Source organism: Dama dama, chromosome 6 (genome assembly GCF_033118175.1).
Source record: "Dama dama isolate Ldn47 chromosome 6, ASM3311817v1, whole genome shotgun sequence".
NCBI classification, from domain to species: Eukaryota; Metazoa; Chordata; class Mammalia; order Artiodactyla; family Cervidae; genus Dama; species Dama dama.
The window spans coordinates 48193221-48214403 of NC_083686.1; the positions used below are offsets into that span (position 1 = coordinate 48193221).

The 21183-nt window shown below is 39.4% G+C and overlaps 1 protein-coding gene across 11 annotated transcripts in view; it reads left to right on the forward strand.

Annotated features, from left to right (window-relative positions):
- Positions 1–21183, forward strand: part of TEC (tec protein tyrosine kinase) — a 154606-nt gene that overhangs the window by 41102 nt on the left and 92321 nt on the right. For 10 of the 11 annotated variants that reach the window (XM_061146024.1, XM_061146025.1, XM_061146027.1 and 7 more), the window contains one exon: positions 12011–12196. In XM_061146024.1, coding sequence (XP_061002007.1) covers positions 12059–12196 — 138 coding nt within the window. In that variant the 5' untranslated portion in view covers positions 12011–12058. Of the gene's footprint in view, positions 1–6936; positions 6956–12010; positions 12197–21183 lie in introns of those variants that run through there. The other variant, XM_061146028.1, reaches the window with a different exon arrangement.

Consider the following 21183-nt stretch of genomic DNA (forward strand, 5'->3'; position numbering starts at 1 on the left):
GTATGTATCTCTAAAAGATAACTCTTAAAAATAGAATCACAGTAGCATCATCATACCAAAAAATTCCAAAACGACCTAGCACTATTTTGTTATCAAATAAATCTTACTACAAACTTAAATATCACCAATATACAGTTAGTGGTCAAGTTGTTAGAGTTGTCTCACATATTTAAGAGATATCTCTTAAGACTTTTAAAAAGGCTTTTGACTTCTCCTCAGTCTCACTGTTTTTGTTCTTGTAATTTTTTGTTAAAGAAGCTTACTTTCCTGTAAAAACAACCGAATGCAATAATGACTTGAATTCTTTATTCCTATTTTGATAACAATAGGAAAATAATATGTTGGCATCAATGAATGTTTCAAATTAAAAACAATCTAGATTAATGTATTCAAGGAACATATTTTGGTATATATTATTTTATATATAATTTCCAAATTACTTTCATGTTTTCTCCTAGTGAAAGTTGCTGAAATCAGTCGACCTACTTGAGAAATTTGTTATTCATGCCTTGTTTTCACTTGTTATTGTTTCCTTCTGAATTTGCAAGAAGCAGAAAGAGAAATATTTTTTGTGTATCAGAAATTCCCTCATGTGGGGAGAACTAGTGCCAGAGTATTGTCACTTAAAGTGAATCCACTTACATTTCATAGTAAGTAGTAAACAAACAGCAAACCCACTATGATTCAGACTTTGTCATGAAAAATAAAGTGAATATGTGTTTTATTTTATCTCATGTATGGTACCATTTAGATGATAATTTTTAACTTTTTGAACAAAGAGGGAATCAACTATTAGTTTTTTTGAAATTATTTTTCTGATGAAAATGCATGATAAAGATTGACTTCCTTCCCTTTACATTTGCATTTGTCAGCACAGATCTAAAGAGGGCCCTTTTTGGGGAAAGCATTAGCAAGCTTTATCAGGTTTTGCAAGGGTGTATCCCAAGGTAGATTAAGGTTAAGTCACTATAACAAAGAAACCATCTATGGCATATTTCCAAAATCTGACAGAACTGGTTAATCCCTTACAAAGTAGGGTAGCAAGCCTAGGCTGATCCATGAAGTTATTCAAGGACTTGGTTCCTTTGTCTTCCCCTTACTCCCTACAGTCATGTGTTGAATGCATAAAGTTTTGTCTGCCATGGGTACCTTCCAACTGTTGAGAAGGTGGACAGTGCTCTAAATCTGGGGAGAGTGACCTGTCTTTAAGTTGAAGCTGGTCCACATATTATGTCTGTACACATCCCTTTGGCTTTAAGTTAGATGGCCACAGCTCACTGCCAAGACTGGGAAACATTATCTCTAGCCCTACATCCGGAAAGAAGGGAAGGATGAGTAGGGCACGGGGTTACAAGTGGGGAAGGGAGCAAAAAGCCATCTGAGGCAGTGTATTTTAGTATTTTAAGTGTAAGTCATTTTAAAAAAAATTTGTTAATTGAAGGATAATTGCTTTATAGAATTTTTTGGTTTCCTGGCATACGTCAACAAGAATCAGCCATAGGTACATGTCCCCTCCCTCCCAGACCTCCCTCCCGTCTGCCTCCCCATCCCACCCTTCCGCCCGTCACAGAGCCCCTGTTTGAGTTCCCGAGTCATGCAGCAGATTCCCATTGGCTGTCTATTTTACATATGGTATTGTGAATTTCTATGTTATTCTCTCCATACATCTCCCCTTCTCCCTCCTCTCCTCCCACCGTCCATAGGTCTGTTCTCTATGTCTGTTTTTCTACTGCTGCCCTGAAAATAAATTCATCAGTGCCATCTCTTCAGATTCCATATATGTGTGTCAGTATACGATATTTATATTTCTCTTTCTGAAGTGTAAGTCATTTTTGATACTTGTGTTATTTTATTGTTTTTTTCAGTGCATTTAATTAGTTAATCTTTATTGGGGTATAGTTGCTTTACAGTGTTGGGAATTTTATTTTATTTTTACTAGCTGACTGCAAGATCCTCATTTGCCAGTGACATTGAGTGTGATGGGAACAATTCTCCAACATTATTTTCGTTTTTGACTTTTTGAAAATCTTCGTCTTTTGAACATTTGATGTTGGTGACTGTTGCATTCCCTCATTCAGTGAGAGAAAATGACCCACAAAGAAGCAGAACCTAGTAATGTGGAAGGAATATTTGGAGCCTATGTGGTCAGTTGATCAATGAGTAGTTTTTATGTTAAGACAACTTTTGCTTCTCTCTAGAATACTTAACTATGAATCTCCTGTAGCGTAAGTATATGTGATGATGTGTTGAGGTATTGCAAGCAGATAGGGTGGGGCTTCCCGGAGGAAGAGAACCCAGCCATCCTAGGCCTAAGTCATTTTGTGATCTAAGCCTGGCCATAGTGCTCGCTCTTGCAGAAGAATAGATTTCAATAATTAATGACTTTATAGGAGCAAAAGAAGGTAAAACTGAACAGATTTAATTAGGCCAGAGAGATAACTTAACCATAATATATCAGTTGTACTATTTCAAAGGTCAGGATTAGCCTGAAGCACATTCTTGAGTTGTTTTGCAGAATGCAAACCCTCTCGAGGGCACGATTTCCAGATCCACTGGAACCTAAGGAATGCTGATGGTGACCTTTGCTGACCCTCCCAACTTCCATCAATTTGTGCCTGGACTCTGTCAACCTTTCCCCAGTTCTATGCTGAATTCTCTTTGCTCCAGCCCCAGTCTTGCTGTTTGGGGAGACAATGCTCTGGGAAATGTCTTTGTTGTCCTCCTTACTTGCTGCAAGTAATAAATCCTTCCTTCTGCTCTTTTGTTTGAGTCTGTCTTTTGTCTCGATACCTGCCAAGAGGTGAAGCCAATTTTCTTGTAATAGGATTGCTCATGGTTTCTTTTGTCAGAACTTTTTCTCCATCCACTGTTCTTTTTAATCTCTTTTTTTTTCTCTTCATTTTTATCAGCCAGGATCCCCTCAACCACAGTCATAGCCAAAGACCACAACAGCGTCCTTCATTGTGAACCCCAAACCTGTCTTAAAAAGTATATGTTAAATTATTGCATATACCTGCATTATTTGGGACAGTGAGAAACCACTATCTGTAGTGTGGTACCGCACGGTCCGGCCCCAGTCCAACATCATGATCTCCCACCACATGGCAGTGGGCTGGACAGGCAGTCCGTACCCAGGAGAGATAAGTCAGCTGACTTCTGTAACTTTCGCCTTTTGAGTCTAATCTAGACCTAGGTTCAGTAGGTCAACAAACTACTCAAAACTTTGTAGCCTATTATTGAGCAACTAACTGAAAGGAGACATAGTCAAGACTTTAAGAAAATACAGTTTACCCCTGGGTGCCTTGTTTAGTAGGGAAGGAAGACTTGCAGGCTAAACTGTACTCTCATCTGAGAGCGCCGATTCATGCTGTTAAATGGGGAGCCTGGAATGTTCCCTTTATTCTGATTAAAGTCAGCTGAGCATTTCCCCCCGCTTTGCTTGTGTTTCTGCTGTTCAGTTCCCGTTTTACAAAAGAAAATTGGGGCTTAAGCTGGGAGTTTACAATGTAGAAGAGAGCAGGATAAGATTTGTTACTATATAGTACCTACCCATTTTAGGTACTTTTGCATTGAAATATAACCCACAGAACCTGTTGGCAGGCATACAACATTTGATTTTTCAGATAATTGTCAGTCTGATGTTTATTCATGCTAGATTTTTTAACATTACAAACAGGCTCAAACTTTGTGGTAAACCTATGATAAAATGTGTAATAGCCAATGTGTGCTGATGTAAAATTCTGAAATTGAGAGCTTTAACTACATTACTACTCTTAGAGCATTGACAAGTATTAGATTGAGTTAGATAATATTGTTGCTTTGTATAGGTAAAATATTGCCAAACATTGACGTTTTCATATGGCTCAACATAGTAAGATGAGAATTTCAACAACCTTAGATCATTCTGCTTCTTCCTGTAAGGAGTTCATCCTTTCTCTACCCTGACAACTAGGCTGTTTGTTTCTTATTTACTATATTCCTTACCATCCTCTTGTTTGGTAATTCACAATCACCTCTGTTCCCATGATTAAAAATATTGTGAAAGGATGTATAAAATAGGCTGGGTAACCTTAGTAGCCATTTAAAAAAACATAATTTTCTTCAGGCAGAATTTTTATGATAAAAAAGAATTCTTAGATCTTTTGGCTAAAATTGGTAGACCATGAAACCGAGAACCGTTAATCTGGTACTTAGGTGTGTAACTCTAGACAGAGAGTACAACTTCATGGTGGTTTGGGTTTCTCATTGGTGAAGCAGTGAACAGTGTCTGTTATCTACTTTCAGAATATTGGTGTTCCGATAAGCAACAAGGGTCTACTGCATAGTACAGGGAACTATATTCATATCTTGTAAAAACTTAACAATGGAAAATAACCTGAAAAACATAACTGAATTACTTTGCTGTATACCTTAAACTAACACAGTATTGTAAATCAACTAATACTTTAATGAAAAAAGAATATTGATGTTCAAAGACTAATGTGTTGTTTTTCAAGCTTTTAACAATTAGCAGTCAGAGTAAAGAAAAGAATGTTCTTGTGTTCACTGTTAAGGAGACACAGAGAAAAGGGTCTTAAGTTGTAGCTCTTAGTTTTATTTTAAAAAGATATTTGTAACCCAGAGTTGGTTCCTTTGTGATTCTTTTTTTTTCTGAATGGCTCAGTCCTTTTTGGTGTGGAAAATGGGAGAATCAGCTGGAGGACTCTGGAATTTTGTGTCATCTTCTTTTTTTACTTTGGAGCATTAAACCGATTCTTTCTTTCATTCGGCGTGATTGTCTCCAGTTTTTTTATTTTTTTTCAGTGTCTTTAATTTTTAATTTTTTTTTTTTTAATTAGTTGGAGGCTAATTACTTCACAACATTTCAGTGGGTTTTGTCATACATTGATATGAATCAGCCATAGATTTACACGTATTCCCCATCCCGATCCCCCCTCCCACCTCCCTCTCCACCCGATTCCTCTGGGTCTTCCCAGTGCACCAGGCCCGAGCACTTGTCTCATGCATCCCACCTGGGCTGGTGATCTGTTTCACCGTAGATAGTATACATGCTGTTCTTTTGAAACATCCCACCAGTTTTTTTAAATTAATTAATTATGTATGTATATATTCTTATTGAGATACTGTTGATTTACAATGTTGTGTTGGTTTCAGGTGTATAGCAAAATGATTCAAGTATACATATATATACAGATGTATTTTTCAGATTATTTTCACATGTAAGTTGTTATGAAATAATGAGTGCAGTTCCCTGTGGCATACCATAGGCCCTGGCATTTGCCTGTTTCATTTATAGTGGTGCATGCGTGTGAATCCCAAGCTCCTGATCTACCCCCCTCCCCCGCCTTGGTAACCGTACGTTTGTTTTCTGTGTCTATGGTCTGTTTCTTTTCTTTTAAAAAAAAAAAACAACTTAGATCTGTTATTGAAACTTGCAGTGATCAAATGACTTTGACATGTACATTACATTTACATTTCTTATCATCAGTCCCCTTTCCCAAGGGAGAACTCAGTTTCACACAAGTTGAGGGACTTTCCCAAACTCACAAAGCTGAAGAAGCCTGACTTGACCTGGTACCCAGATTTGGCTGGTTCCAGAGCTCATACTTCTCCTGCCATTCCCTGTTCCTCTGGTAGAATGTGTGGGTCTATTTCTGTTTGATTATAAATTCGTTTGTTCTCTTTAGGTTTTGGTATTAAGAGGTTGGTGTCCTTCTTAATGATGCCTTGGGAGTCATAGTTTATCTGTTGAAATTTGGAGGTTGCGTCGAATTGCCTTTAGCCCTCTGCCTAAATAGAAGGCTGATAATGACGCATCACATGCTTTTCCCTTCAGTTCTCTCTTCCCTTCCACTGGAGAGGTTGTGTGTGTAGCGGTTAATAGTGCAGGCTGTGTGGTGAGAATGCGTGTGTTAAAATCTGGCTCTTATTCTTACCATGTGACTAGGGCATAATACCTTCAATAGGTTTGTTGAATTAAATGAGTTGCTACATCTGAAGTGCTTAGTGCTTAGAAGTGCCAACACATAGCAAAATGGTGAAAGCTTGATTATAATTTTTATTATTTTTCTGTGTAAATAGTAACTCTACAGGGATACTCCCTGATTCTCTTAGGGTCTGCTTATCCCTCTGGATTTCATTGATCTTATCAAAAGGTCATTAGATTGACCTTTCAGGACAATGATGTTTACTATAAGGGAAATCTCCTCCGCCTCCTCTCCTATTTTGATGTACTTTTCACAGTATTTGGCAGATATGTGTTTCATAGTTTGCAGCTTGGGGTTCATAGCCATCTTTTTTTCACTGGAGGTTGGGATTATCTTTCTCTCTTATTTGAATATTTTATTGCTTGCCTAGAGTTTTAGGAAGGAGAGGGGAGAACATATCAATACTCTTTCCACTGCCATCTTCTAATAATTTTCTGATCCCAGAAGCAACCACTTTTACTTTTGAAACAACATGTTAGTATTGTACATCTCTAAGTGATATACTTAGGCTGCCACTTCTTGCTTTTTCAGTTTTAGGTATGATGCATTGACTTCCTGCTAGTACTATGGAGGACATAGTTCTCTTTCACAACATACTTTGGGATCCACAAAGAAGCCTATTTCCTGCATTCCCTTATCCCAGTATTTTTATGCTAGTAGTAAGATTATTGTTGTTCAGTCGCTCAGTTGTGTCTGACTCTGCGACCCCATGGCTTCCCTGTCCCTCACCATCTCCCAGAGTTTGCCCAAGTTCATGTTCATTGAATCAGTGATGCCATCCAACCATCTCATCCTTTGTCTTCCTCTTCTCCTTCTGCCTTCAGTCTTTCCCAGCATCAGGGTCTTTTCCAGTGAGTCAGCTGTTCACATCAGGTGGCCAAAGTATTGGAGCTTCATCTTCAGCATCAGTCCTTCCAAAGAGTATTCAGGGTTGATTTCCTTTAAGATTGACTGGTTTGATCTTAAAGGTAAGATTACTACTTATAATCTATTTTATTATGATATTTTGGATGTTATTTATGGCTGAACTTTGTAGCAAACTGATTATTTTTCCTTTTCCATACAATTTCTTATTTTCCATAAATTGATTTATTATTTTTAGGTTTGCTACATTTTAACTAATTTATTATAAATCTTATCTCAACACCTTCAGGTTCATTTCCTGGAAGAATTCCTTCCAAGAACTGTTTACCTTGATCTAATTTGGCCTGGTGATTTTCAGTCTGCTCCCAATGTCAGCTTCAGATCTCCCTTCACCATTGTCTGGGAGACTTTCTTTACCTCCTTTGTTTTGAAACCCTTGTTTCTTGGATTCTGTGTATTTTGTGATATACTTTTTTGTTTTAATAGAGCATTGTCCTCAGGTGGCTATTTGAAGAGGGTGAATAGGAGATAAAAATTTTAAAACCTTTCATATTTGAAAAATATTTTTATTTTCTTGTCATTGTATTGATAGTTTGGTTGAGTATAGAAACTTAGGTTAGAAATCAATTTTCTTCAAAAAATTTCTCCACTATTTTCTAGCTTCTATTATTGCCCTTGATGATTGCTATTTATTAAATTTTTGAGTTTTGATACTTTATTTGAAGACTCTTGAGAGTCCCTTGGAATGCAGGAAGATCCAACCAGTCCATCCTAAAGGAGATCAGTCCTGGGTGTTCATTGGAAGGACTGATGCTGAAGCTGAAACTCCAATACTTTGGCCACCTCATGTGAAGAGTTGACTCATTGGAAAAGACCCTGATGCTGGGAGGGATTGAGGGCAGGAGGAGAAGGTGACGACAGAGGATGAGATGGCTGGATGGCATCACCAACTCAATGGACATGAGTTTTGGTAAACTCTGGGAGCTGGTGATGGACAGGGAGGCCTGGCGTGCTGCGATTTATGGGGTCGCAAAGAGTCGGACACGACTGAGCAACTGAACTGAACTGAACTGATGGAACCTATTTTTAAGCTTGCTGAATCTTCTGCTTGTTCCTGTGATTTTGAAATTTTATGAGATTTGCTGATTTGGTTCTGTTTCAGTCGAGAAGTAATCTTTAACTTGGGGAAATTTTCCTAAATTTCTTTGATGGTTTTTCACTGTTTTCTCCTTTGGGAACTCCTATTTTTCAGTTGCTGAATTTTTTGGATGGATCCAGAAAATTATATTTCCTCTCCAGTTTTTATTTTTAGGTTTTTGTTTCATGTTTTGGGAATATTTTCTCAGTTTTATATTCTGACTCTTCTACTGAGCTTTTCGTATTCATCCCCTACCCCCGCCCACCCCCCTCCCACCCCCCCCCCCCCCCCCCCCCCCCCGCCCTCCAGTGTTCCTCTCCTTTGGTTCTGTGTACTTTATTTTGGCTGTATCCTGACCTTGTTTTATGCGTGCAACGTCTTCTCTTAACACTAGGATTTTAGGAGGGAGCCCAGGCTAATGTGTACATTCAGCCCTCCATCTTTAACTGAAAATCTGCACGAGGAGAACTTTCCTTCATTTATATGAACTTTCATAGTATTCTTCGGGCAGGATTTCCCATTGACCAATGGATTATTACAACGACAGTGAACTGGTTTTTTCATTTATTTAAGTATGTATTTAAAAATTTTTACAATGTTGTGTTGATTTCTGCCATACAACAGTGCAAATCAGCCATAATTATACATACATCCGCTTCCCCCCTAACTTCCATCCGCTCCCTCCATAACGTCCCCCAAGGTCATCACAGAGCGCTAGACTGGGCTTCTTGTGCTACATAGTAACTTCTCACTAGCTGTCCATCTTATGCCTGATACTGTATATATGTTGATGCTACTTTCTCCATTTGGCCCACTCTCTCCCTCCCCCGCTGTGTCCACAAGTCCATTTTCTACATCTGTATCTCCATTCCTCCCCTGCAAATAGGCTTGTCAATACCATTTTTTAAGATTCCATATATAAGCATTAATATACTATATTTATTTTTCTCTTTCTGACCTACTTCACTCTGTATAACAGGTTCTAGGTTCATTCACCTCACTAGACCTGACTCAAATTTGTTCTTTTTTATGTCTGATATCACATTGTATATATGTACCACATCTTCTTTATTTGTTCATCTGTTGATGAGCACGTAGGTTGCTTCCAAGTTCAGTCTATTTTATATAGTGCTGCTATGCACATTGGGGTACATGTGTCTTTTTCAATTATTGTTTTCTCAGAGTATTTGCTGAGTAGTGGGCTTGGTGGGTCAGTACCAAATTTTTAGTTTAAAATACGGAGGCCCAGTTTAGATGCAAAGGAACAAGAGCTTTTTTCTCTGACTTCTCAGCTTAGGATAATGGGTCAGTTAGACCTGTTATCCACCGCTTATTGAGTGGCACTAAGAATGGCAGAAAGGGTTCGTGTCAGAGCCCAGTTTCTCTTCATTTAAGACAGTGGCTCTCAAATCTGCCTGCACATTAAATCATGATGCGCTGGACCCCACCCCATACCAATTCAGAGTTTCTAGGTATGGGTTCAGGATGTCTGAATTCTGAAAAACACTTCCCTGTGTGATTCTGATGTGCTCTTAAAGTTGAGAATTATTCCTCCAGGAGCTCAAAATCTAGGTAAGAGTTAGAATATCAATTTAGAGCAACATCAATTGCTCTAAAACATGGAAGGCAACGATGAACTCTGTGGTGGGTGATACAGAGATCATGGGCCTAGGAGCCAGATAGTTTTTAATTAATTGGGATCATCAGGAAAGGTTTCATCAGGGAGGTGAGTTTTGAGCTAGTAGTTTTCATAGGTGGAGAGAGGGGGTTCTCTAGGCCAGGGCTGACTACTTTGACTGGGATGTGGAGTGTTTGGAGAACAGTAAAAGTAAAGGTTGGATGTTCAGATCAGTTCAGTCGCTCAGTCATGTCCGACTCTTTGCGACCCCATGAATCGCAGCACGCCAGGCTTCCCTGTCCATCACCAACTCCCGGAGTTTACTCAAACTCATGCCCATCGAGTCGGTGATGCCATCCAGCCGTCTCATCCTCTGTCCCCTACTTCTCCTCCTGCCCTCAATCCCTCCCAGCATCAGGGTCTTTTCCAATGAGTCAACTCTTCACATGAGGTGGCCAAAGTATTGGAGTTTCAGCTTCAGCATCAGTCCTTCCAATGAACACCCGGGACTGATCTCCTTTAGGATGGACTGCTTGGATCTCCTTGCAGTCCAAGGGACTCTCAAGAGTCTTCTCCAACACCACAGTTCAAAAGCATCAATTTTTCAGCGCTCAGCTTTCTTCACAGTCCAACTCTCACATCCATACGGTTGCAGCTAAATTGTGGTCCTTGTCTAGTGTTTATCCCGCAGGTGATGAGGAGGACTTTGGGGAGGCATGGAGGATTTCCAGTGAATGAATGTGGTGTGATGACAGTGATGTCTTTGGAGGCTGAGCCAGTGGGAATAATGGCATGATGACAGTGGTGTCTTTGAAGGCTGAGCCAATGAAAATAAAGGGCGTATAGTTTGAATAAAATGAGGCAAGAGCTGGGGTGAAAGGAAGACCAGTTGGAAAGCTATTGTCATTGCCCAGATGATAATTCTTTAAGCTAGAAAAAGAACATTGGACTTAAAAAATAACAATAATAAACATTTGTATAGTGTTTCATAATAAATAAGTTCTCTCTCACATCTCATTAAACCTCACAGTAACCTTGTGATATTTACCTGCATATTTTATGAATGAAAGAAACTGATGTTCAGAGGTTAAGCTGTTGTAAAGTAACTTTACAGAAAACAGAGGGCCTGATTGGATAATGAAAGATCAGTAATAGGGAGATGCAAGGGAGTTGCCAGGGTGTCGGCTTGGGTGGTGTCAGGTTGGCTGAGGTTGGTGTTGGGTTGGCTGAAAAGATCGTAAATTTCTCACTGCCAAACTCAGTGGCAAGTTCCCAGTCGTGCTCTCTAATAACCACTTACTCTCTTCACATGATTCCTGTTGCCTCTGTGATTTTTAAAAAATATTTTAGTAATTTATTTAATTGTGTCAGGTCTTAGCTGTGGCATACAGGATCTTTAGTTGCGGCATGTGGAGTCTAGTTCCTTGACTAGGGATCGAACCCAGGCCCCCAGTATTGTGAGTCCAGAGTCTTAGCCACTGGACCACCAGGGAAGTCCCTGCCTCTGTGATTTGATACACAACTTCTTGTCATGGTGTAGTGGAAGGAAGGGAAGAAAGGGCTGTTGTCTGTTCAACTTGTCTCAGATAAAAATGTCCAGGCCTTTTCTGAGTGTCTTTGATTTTCAGAAAGTGAAATTTTGTTGGATTTTGGAAGGCTTATTAGCCTAGGCCTGGATAGTCTAGATATGGGGGCTCCAAATACAGGACTGAGGACCTCATATAGATGAGTTCTGCCTTGAGGGGCAGCCATGTAGGGTAGGGTAGCTGAGTAGCGTAAGCTGTAACTGGGTGGGAATTGTTTTCTCTTGTGATTGAGACAGGAGTCACAGGGAAGAGAATGTGGAGCATGGTAGTGTAGGTATCCGAGAGCACCCTTGTAGTCTGGTGGTGAGGTTGCTTATCAAGATTACATCCTTGTTACAACTGCAGATTGAATGTCATCCACCACTGTGGTAATTCATTTTGTTCACAAGTCTGCCATGCCTATGTGCTTGTCTATTTGTGTACCAAGATCCTGAGGCAGTTTAAATACCAGCTTAAACCAGCCATGCAGGTGACGAAAGGTACTTTTCCATCTGAGATATTGGTTTCTCTGCAATCAAATAGCAGCAGAGTGTGCCAGCAAGCCGAGGGATTGGCAGGGAGGGACAAAGGAGTGGATCATCATGGCAATTCGGATTAGGTTTCCTTATGAAATCCTGGGACTTGGGAGAGCAGGATGGGGCTAGGGAAGAAGAGGAGGTTGGGCTTTCGTGCCCTGGGCACTTTCAGCCTGGCATAGAGTGACATTCCTCAGCTCCAGCTGTCAGAGTAAAATCTGTTTTTGTAATTTGGAATGACAGGCGTCCTTGGATGATTAACATGTCAGATTTTATTTCAACTGTTTATTTTCTTACTTTAGAACACTGGGATCTTCAATGGAAGGAGAAACAGTGATCAGAAGACCGAGATGAATTTTAACACTATTCTGGAAGAGATTCTTATTAAGAGGTCACAGCAGAAAAAGAAGACGTCGCCCTTAAACTACAAAGAGAGACTTTTTGTGCTCACAAAGTCCATGTTGACTTACTACGAGGGTCGCCCAGAGGTAGGAGACAGTCACAATTTACTTTGCTGCTTTCTATGTTACTGTCTTTTGCCACTGACATTCCTCACACCCTCCAAATCTTATGGAATAAGCTTTAGGTTAATGAAGTTAAGCTAATGATTTGTTAGCTAATGAAGTTAAGCTAGTGATTTGAAAGATAAAGTTTAAACCATGGATGGACATTTTCACACATCTGTTAATTATGGGTTTGGTATACATGGGTATATGTTTTATGTTGGCCTACTGAATTAATCTGTTAGAGGAAACAAATTCCTACATCAGTTTTAGATCCTTGTGGAATTCATTAAGTATGTTTTGTACATGACTGTTTCCCATAAACTCATATTATGTATCAAAGTCTTCTTTATTAGCACATACAAGCTGTGTCTGTGTCCATCATTCTATATGAATATTTCTCCATTACTCAGTGAAAGCACTGAAAACTGGTTAGTGATTTGTGAAGCTGACTGACAGCAAAACTGTCCCACTTTTTCTGTGCTAAGCAGCTAGGACAAAGTTCCTTTGATGGGAGCAGGGGACAGTGGCTCAGTAAGAACCCGGTTGGTGAGCAGCTGGCATGGGGTTCATGTTGTCGTCCCACTCCTGGTCTTAAGTTGGTTCGTCCTTTGGTTCTACCACTCGATGAGGTGTGTGAGTGTAGAGTAGCCTCTGACCCATCTTTTTCTTCCTGCTGTTTTGGGGACGCATCATCCAGAACTGCAGGTCCAGCCACATTCCTTCCTTTTAGACATTTTCTCGGGTCCCAGGGGATGGCTGGAGAGACTGGGTTGCCCTTATTTACCACATGCCATTGTCTAGTTGTTTACTGGTAGATTGTTGGTTATCTTGAGGTTTTATTTTATTTTACTCTACTTTTTTCCTGGAGTACCTTCCTCAGAAATGGATTTGCTTCTTTTTATTTTGTTTCTGTTTTGTTTTACTTCCACTAATTTCTCCTACTGATTCCTCTGTGTTTTGGTTCCCCCAGTACAGACAGAATGACATTGCTTTTCACTGGTGGTCCTCAATTCTGTTGATTTCTATTGTAGCTTGTCATTGTGACCTATGGAATTCTGCAGGTTCATATAATTCAGTCTTTTATCTACCTTCCTAAATCCCCATAATGCTGAAGACCCAAACTTCAAAAACGCAGTTGTAAAACCTGACCTTAGATGAAGCTATTTTTAGTCTTTATCTTAGTGGATATGGGTATATGTGGTAATAATCATGTGTTTAGTTGCGTGGGGCTGCCGTAGTTCTTGCTGGGAGTGTTACGTGTGGTATATGAGCTATAATGCATTTATTAAATCTGAAAAATTCAGGATTCCAAAAGGGTTTCAGATAAGACTAGAAATATGAATTATTTTAAAATCTAAAATATCTTTAAGGGAAACGTAAATACATTTTTGCTGTATGATAATGATCTGTTGTAATTTGAATAATATAATAAGAAAAGAATAGAAATATTACAGTAGACATGGGGAAGTGTGGTCCTTTACTAACCAAGAAAGCCTCGGAAACTTAGCTTACCTGCTTAGAGATATGGACTGTTACAGTTGAAATTCTTTGCAATTGTTAAGTCACTTTGAAGATGATAAGTGATAACACAAAGATGATGCAAAGTTAAAAGGGCTCTCATTGCTTTCACTTAGGGAGAATAAAGAGAACAGTGGAAACCCTCTCATTTGACAACCTGACCCGCTGTCTTTCCTGGAAGCAGCTTCAGCCACCATGAGAACCAGAAAGGACAGAATGAGGAAGTTGTCACAACATGTAAAAAAAAATCCAGCCTCTGACACTTACCATCAATTTACTGTATAGCACAGGGAATTACCTCGCCTGGAAAATCCCACGGACAGAGGAGCCTTGTGGGCTGCAGTCCATGGGGTCACAAAGAATCGGACACGACTGAGCACACACACCCACACACAGGGGATTATACCTGATATTTTATAGTTTATAATGGAATATAATCTGCAAAAAACCTGAACCACTATGCTGTATACATGAAACTTACATGATATTGTAAATCAACTATACTTCAATGGGAAAAAAAAGGAAAGAATTCATCTCCTTTCTGGCTACTGATGGCTGGCCCAGGGAGCCTGGTCCCATTAGCTAGTTCTGCCTGAGCCCCTACTCATCCCAGGAGCTGGGCATTTTATCCCTCCTGGATTCTTTTCTCAGGAACTGATGTTCACTGGGACACTTAGAACCTTCAGTTGAAAATATGATTGCAGATTTGTTTTCCTCTTACGATAGGCTACAGTCCATGGGGTCGCAAAGAGTCGGACATGACTGAGCGACTTCACTTCACTTCACTTCACAATTAAAAACAAATGTTTACCTATATTAAAAAGTTTGGAATTTTAAGATAAGAATCTGAATTCTTGAGAAAGTAGAAGTTCTGACAATATTGGGCTGAATTCCTTCATGACAGCTCTCGACCTGGCTTCTAGGTAAGCCCAGTAGCACTTCATTGTAGTGTTTCTTCCCTGTTTGGGTTAATGTGCCCAGTTCTCTGTTTCCATGAATCAGTGTTCTTGTTTCCATCTCCCTTACCCTAGAAGCTGTAATCTAAGAAGGGCTGTGATGTGGGTAATCCATGGAAATCAACAAGTATTTTAAAAATATTATTTTGTTAAAGATATAAAACTCTTTTAAGTGGATTAGGAAAACCACAGGGGCCATTCTGGGGTAGCCCCAGATATATTTATTTTAGTTGTTCATATTCTGTTTTAGAAGAGAAACAGTGGGTAGGTTACCGATTGATCTAGTAGCCACATGGTTTCTTTGTAGCTACTAAGTGACACTTATCCTTTATTAAACTCTTAGTTAATCACGGTGTGAGTCAGGCATCAGTCTTCTCTAGGTTTTCTACATCCCAGCTCCTTTGATATGATGGCAACAGGACTTTACTGAAAATTTTCCTGCACCCTAGGTACAGTTTATTGTACTTTTCGAAGTGTGCCAAGGAATTCTGGGAAATTCATTGGGAAATTCAGTCGAGCTGTTTCTTCCAAGTCTGAGGCTGGAAAACTTGTGTTCCAGTTTCTACTGTGGTTCATTGTTTGGTTTGTCCTTATTCGTGCTCAGCTAGCTCATATTTCTGCGTCTTCTAGTGAACTGATAAAAGACCTTACTGACAGTTTATATTGTTTGCTCTTCTTGTAATAACACAGAACAGAGAACACTGTGATTTTGCTTTCTGATTAGGGAACTAATCACATGGGTCAGACCACCTAATATTCTGCTGGAGCCTCCACTTGGTTTTGAGAGGGAATCTAGGGAAGAATAGGGCTGGAGTTTAATCAGAAAAATGATGTTATTAAATAATAGAAAACAAAGAATGGTGGGATTTCTATATGATGAGATGTTTGAATACAGAAATTTCAAGTTGTATGTAAATCTGCAACTACTGTTACCTGAGAAATCAGGAAGTTTTATAATTTGACTTTGAAATTATCAATTTGGTTAGTTTGTTGTCTGTAATACTCCTCTGGTTTGAAAACTGGCCAGTAATTTATGAGGTTGAGGAACAGGGAGACTAGTTCTGTTGGGGACCCCCAAGGCCACCCCTAGGTTCAATGGCTCAGTAGAATTCATGGGACTCAGTATAGAGTTGAACTCACCGCTATGATTTATTTCAGTGAAAGGGAGACAAAGCAAAATGAGCAAGGCAAGAGGTGCATGGGGCAGGTCTGGAGAACCCAAGCACAAGCTTGCAGGAGTTGTTTCTCGGTAGTCACACAGCGGGTGTACAATTCTCTCAGCTCCCAGCTGTGACAGTTGTGAAATGCTTTCTCACTGGGAATCCCAGTGGACACTCAGTGCCGAAGGTTTCCACTGGGGCTGGTCACATAGGCGCCCTCTGTCAAAGCATGTACCAAAATTCCAGACTCCGGAAAGAAAGCAGGTGTTCTGCGTAAACCAGATTGGCTGTACACTTTAGACCCAGTGAGCTATTATCAGCACTGGGAATGTTAGCGCTTTGCCCCTCCCAAAGTCCGAGTTCCCAGATGCCAGCCAAGGACCAACCTTGTAAGCAGACATTTTTCAGCTTCATAGGCCTGTTAGGTTAACTCTTTCCCATGGTACAAATTATTGAGTACCAGATAGGGCCAGGTACTGTTCTACTGTGCTAAGTACATGCATTATTTTCTTTATTCCTCAAAAGAATAGTATATTACATCTTATTAGGACTCCCATTTCAAAAATGAGCAACACGAGACTTGTACTTATAAAAACTTAACATGAGATCAAATACTGATGAATTATAGGGCTGTTTATTCAAAGCCTATCTTTGAAACAACCTTGATACTCCAGGGAAAATTAAGGAAAAAATCTATTAAATCTCTCAATAGTACAGATACATTTTTATATGAAAAGTTTTGAGGAAATTTTTATTTATTACTTTCAATTATGATTTAAAAAAAAATTTCTTTGTGGGAGAAGAAAATTAACATCAGACAAAACTAAGATTTCTGTCTGATTCTACCACTATCTACCTGGACTTTATAAAACACTGTTCTTCAATTGTTTTCATAGTTTAGGAATTACTTTCATATATTTTGTCTCTTTACATCCTTAACTCCTTTGCCATGACTGTTCAACCCAGCACACATCCAGTCTGTTACCAAGTCTCATGAATTCTCCTTTCCTTCATCAGAATCTTATTCCAGCTTGCACTTTCATTCTTTTGGTGGATCACTGCCCTAGTTGATTCTACTTTTGAATCTTCATCTTTCAATTATGCAGACTTCAGAAGGATATTTAAAACCTGTAGCTTTGCATCTACTCTAGGATCAAGTTAAAACTCCTTAGATTAGAGAACAAGGTACTTGATGCCATTTTTGCTTGTCTTCCTTCTGTCTTTCCTCCATCTCCAGCTGTGTCTTCGACCTGTACTCTTTCACATTGTACCTTTCTTAGTATTGGTCAGTCAATTTGGAGTGATATATTCTTCCATGTGCTTGCCAGGATCTATCTATCTACATTTTATCTGTCAAAAATACGGTGAGAGGCTTAGGCAACACTTGCTCATCTTTTCTGACCGAGTTCAGTCCTGCCTTCTCTGAAGCCTGTTCTGTAATCCTCACACCAGTGGTGGACTCACCAGCCCCCATCAGCCCTCTGTGCCCTGTCTCATATTTTTATTGGGACATCTTGGTTGCTTGACTTTGTTTACTTATCTGTTCCCCCAGTGGACTTCAAGCTCTTTGAGAGCAGGGTTCAAAGCTTTCCTATTTTCGTATTTCCAGGAGTTTAGTGGAGAGTTGAGTCTTGAGTACCCAGTTGGATGGCTGGTTGGTTCAAAGGAGACTTGGGGAGACCTCAACCCTTCAAAGAAGGCAGGGCTTCCTATGCGAGTTTATCCTATGCAGACATGGACAACCAAAAAGGTTATCATGCCGCTAGTAAGTATAAGCGTCAGGATTAGAGCCTTGGTATTCTAACTAAGTTCAGTGCTCTTTCTGTAATGCCTCCCTTATCATTTTATTACTTTGTACTTAAATCAAACATTCTATGTGATGAGATGATTGAAAATTTAATCTTTAACCAAGGTTAACTGTCTGGATGGTGGAGGAAGTTACAAGATGATGGCACGAGTCTCTTGAATATCCTGGGCCATCTCCCATATTTCTATAAGGTCTTCTGGGTCATATTGTTGTTTGCTTGACTGTCCCTGGAAACCTGGAGACTCTAGTGATGTAGGCGTAAGAGCTTGTAAGCTTCTGAGATTATTGGCTATTTCTCTTTTAGTTGTATGCCTCGACTAGGTGGACTCCTAGGGGGAAGTTTAAGTTTATAGGATCCTTCTTATTGCTACCTGAAGATTTATATCTTCTAGCACTTTCTAGGATTCTAGGGGTGAGTATGGGGTGGAAGATATAGTTTCTTTTACTTCAGGACAATTGGGAGCATTGGCATCAGGCTTTAGAGGTTTCCAGACAATTCACCAGCTTATAAAAAAGTGAGACAGCTCTAAATACTCCATAAACAGTACAGTGCTAGTGTACTAGGGGATTTTTCTGGCTCTGAAAATTCTCAACTCTATGATCCCATGAAAACTCAGTTTCTCACTGGCAGCTGAGTTTCCATGGCTCTGAAATAAGGTGGTATCAGCTTCCTGTCTTGTGTCTTAATTTCCTCTCTGTCGCTTCTTCTCCCAATCTTGATTTGTATTTGTGTTATTTTACTGTCCTGGATGTGACCTTCTTCATCACGTAAAACAGCCAAGATGTAGGTCTGAAGTCCTAGGGTCTAATTTACCTTCTTAATTTGCCAACTTATCTATTTTCATTGAACAGTATTCACTGTTTTTTTTTTTTTTTTTTCTTCCCTCTAGGAAGCAGAAACGCATTTAAGACAGAAGAGGGGGAAGAACACCATTTGTTCTATCCACTCTCCTAAAGTATTTTTATAACCTTTTAGTTATAGTTTCAAACTTACAGAAAAGTTGCAGGACTAGTACAAGGAGCTCTCAAATAAACTGTACTCAGATTCACAAGTTGCCTGTGGTTGCCGTTTTTGCTCTGTCCTGTTGGCCTGTTACTTGGTCTCCTTCTCTTCGTATGCATGTTTTCTGAACCATTGGAGAATAAGTTGTAGACAGTCCTCTTCTTTACTTCTTTTTTTTTTTTGCTGCATCAGGAATAGAACCTGTGTCCTCTGCGGTGGAAGTGTAGTCTTAACTGGATCACAGCAAAGGCCCATGTAGATAGTCCCTTTTTGCCCCAAAATGGGTTGTTATATATTGCTTAAAAATGAGGACATTCTCTTTTAGAAAAATAGTACAGTGGTCAAAGTCAAGACATGTAACACTGATACAACACTATTATTTGGTCCAGAGTCCATGGTCAAATTTCATTCATCATTCCACTGATGTCTTCATACCTGTTTCAAAACCTCCCCTCGCAAATCTAGCATCTAATCCCTGATCATGCATTGTGTTTAGTAGATCAAGACATAAAGTTTGTAAATATTCATGGTGCAAGGAAGAGAAAGGTATGTAGGAAATATTGTTCTTTGTTATAAAATGCCAACTATATCTTGAATATTCAGTGACTGTATATGAGAGTCCACATGCATGAAGTTGGATTTAAAAATCATTTTAAGTTATTCCCCTGCTCACATTCTCATGGTCATCATTAGGAGCTGAAGATCACCTTCCCATGAAATAAATTATTTTAGCCTGGTCCCCTGGGATGATTAGAAATCACTTGATCCTGTTTCCCTTTCTCTCACCCCTTCCTCAATTTTAACTTTTTATTCTTCTGTATTAAACAGTTACTAGTTATGTAAAGCATTTTATCGAGAACAGTACAGTATGAGTAATTTCTAGTAAATGAAATGGGAGTTTAATCACAGGTTTGGTCCTCATGCTACCTAAAAGTAGAAAGTAGAAATAATAAAAGAATTCTAGGTCTCAAAAACACTTCTGGATCTGGCTATAATAGTTGTGATTTATTCATTAATTATTTGTATCGTGATGAGAAAGACAAAGCCTGTAAGAAAAAATTAGCATTTCTGTTCAGAAATGGTATTACCTAATTTATTCATAGCTTTCAGCAATTTTTAGTGTTATCAAAAAATAAAATTTCCATCAAAGTTTTTTTCATCAAAGTTTTGTGTAGTTATTTTAGCACTGAGTTTATGTAGAACACTGTGCTGTAGGCACTGAGGGCAGTTAGGAAAAGACCAGTTCCCAGAATGTCTGAAATGGCAGTATAGTTGAAACAGTGTTTCTCCGTACCCTCCTTCCCACCTGCCTGTCTTGAAAGAAACTTGTTTTAACCAGAAGTGTATGTCACTTGTTACAGCTTTTTTTTTTTTTTGAAGAACTGTATTTCACATCATGGTTTTTGTAAGATGAGTTTTGTTCTCTGCATCATGAGCTGCTGGTCTGGGGATACTTAGAAATCTTGGAAGCTAGTTCTGTAATTAGCAGTTTCTATTAAGTGTTTATTGATGAGGATAGATACGATATCACTTACCCTGAAGGACAATTAGAAAACAGGCCAAATTATATAAGTAGAGGAAGCACGGACTTCCCAGTAGCTGAGATGGTTGAGTCTGCCTGTAGTGCAGCAGACCCGGGTTTGATCCCTGGGTCGGGAAGATCCTCTGGAGAAGGAAATGACAGCCCATTTCAGTATTCTTGCCTGGAGAATTCCATGGGCAGAGGAGCCTGGCAGGCTACAGTCCATGGATTCGCAAAAAGTTGGACACGACTGAGTGACTTAACACTCCACTCCAGAGGAAGCATTGGTGGTAAAAGTGTAGACTATATAGATTTTTGGCAAAGGGTAAGATGTAAACTGGGGAAAGATTAGGGAAGGTGTCTGCTTGGCCATGGGTTGGAGTATGAGCACTGTTGGGCAGAAAGAACCCATTCATATGGTAGGAATATCATGTGCAAAGGCCCTGGGGTGGAAGAGGACTTAGTGTCTCTGTGGAACTGTACTGTTCTAGACTTGTATAGATTTGTATACTGATAATTACCATCCATAGGGATTGCTTATTTGCTAGTAATGAAGAAGAATCATACAATTTTAGAGCTTGAAGGGACATTAAAGAATAATCTTCAAGTTTTTCACTTGCAGAAACTGAACATAAGGAGATGACTTGCTCCAGATCACCCAGTAAGCTGATTGTTAAGATTGGGCCAAAATCAGATCTGACTGCACTGCCTTTGTTCTGAAAAGGATGTGTTTGCGTTGCCCAAGTAGCTGAGGGCACTTTTACAGCTTTAATAATATGGTCATTCACAGAATGGACTCCCATCTAGTGATTATTCAGACCCCTTTGCCGAAAAATTCTTGTCATTTTTCTGCCTTTGAAGGTTTGCTCTTGCTGTCACTAATAGTTCTCCTTACGTTTATCCAAGTCCCAGCTCAAGTTCTCTTTTTTAAAAAAAACTTTAAAAATTCTTATTATTTTTTAAAATTGAAGTATAGTTGATTTACGACCTTGTGTGAGTTTCT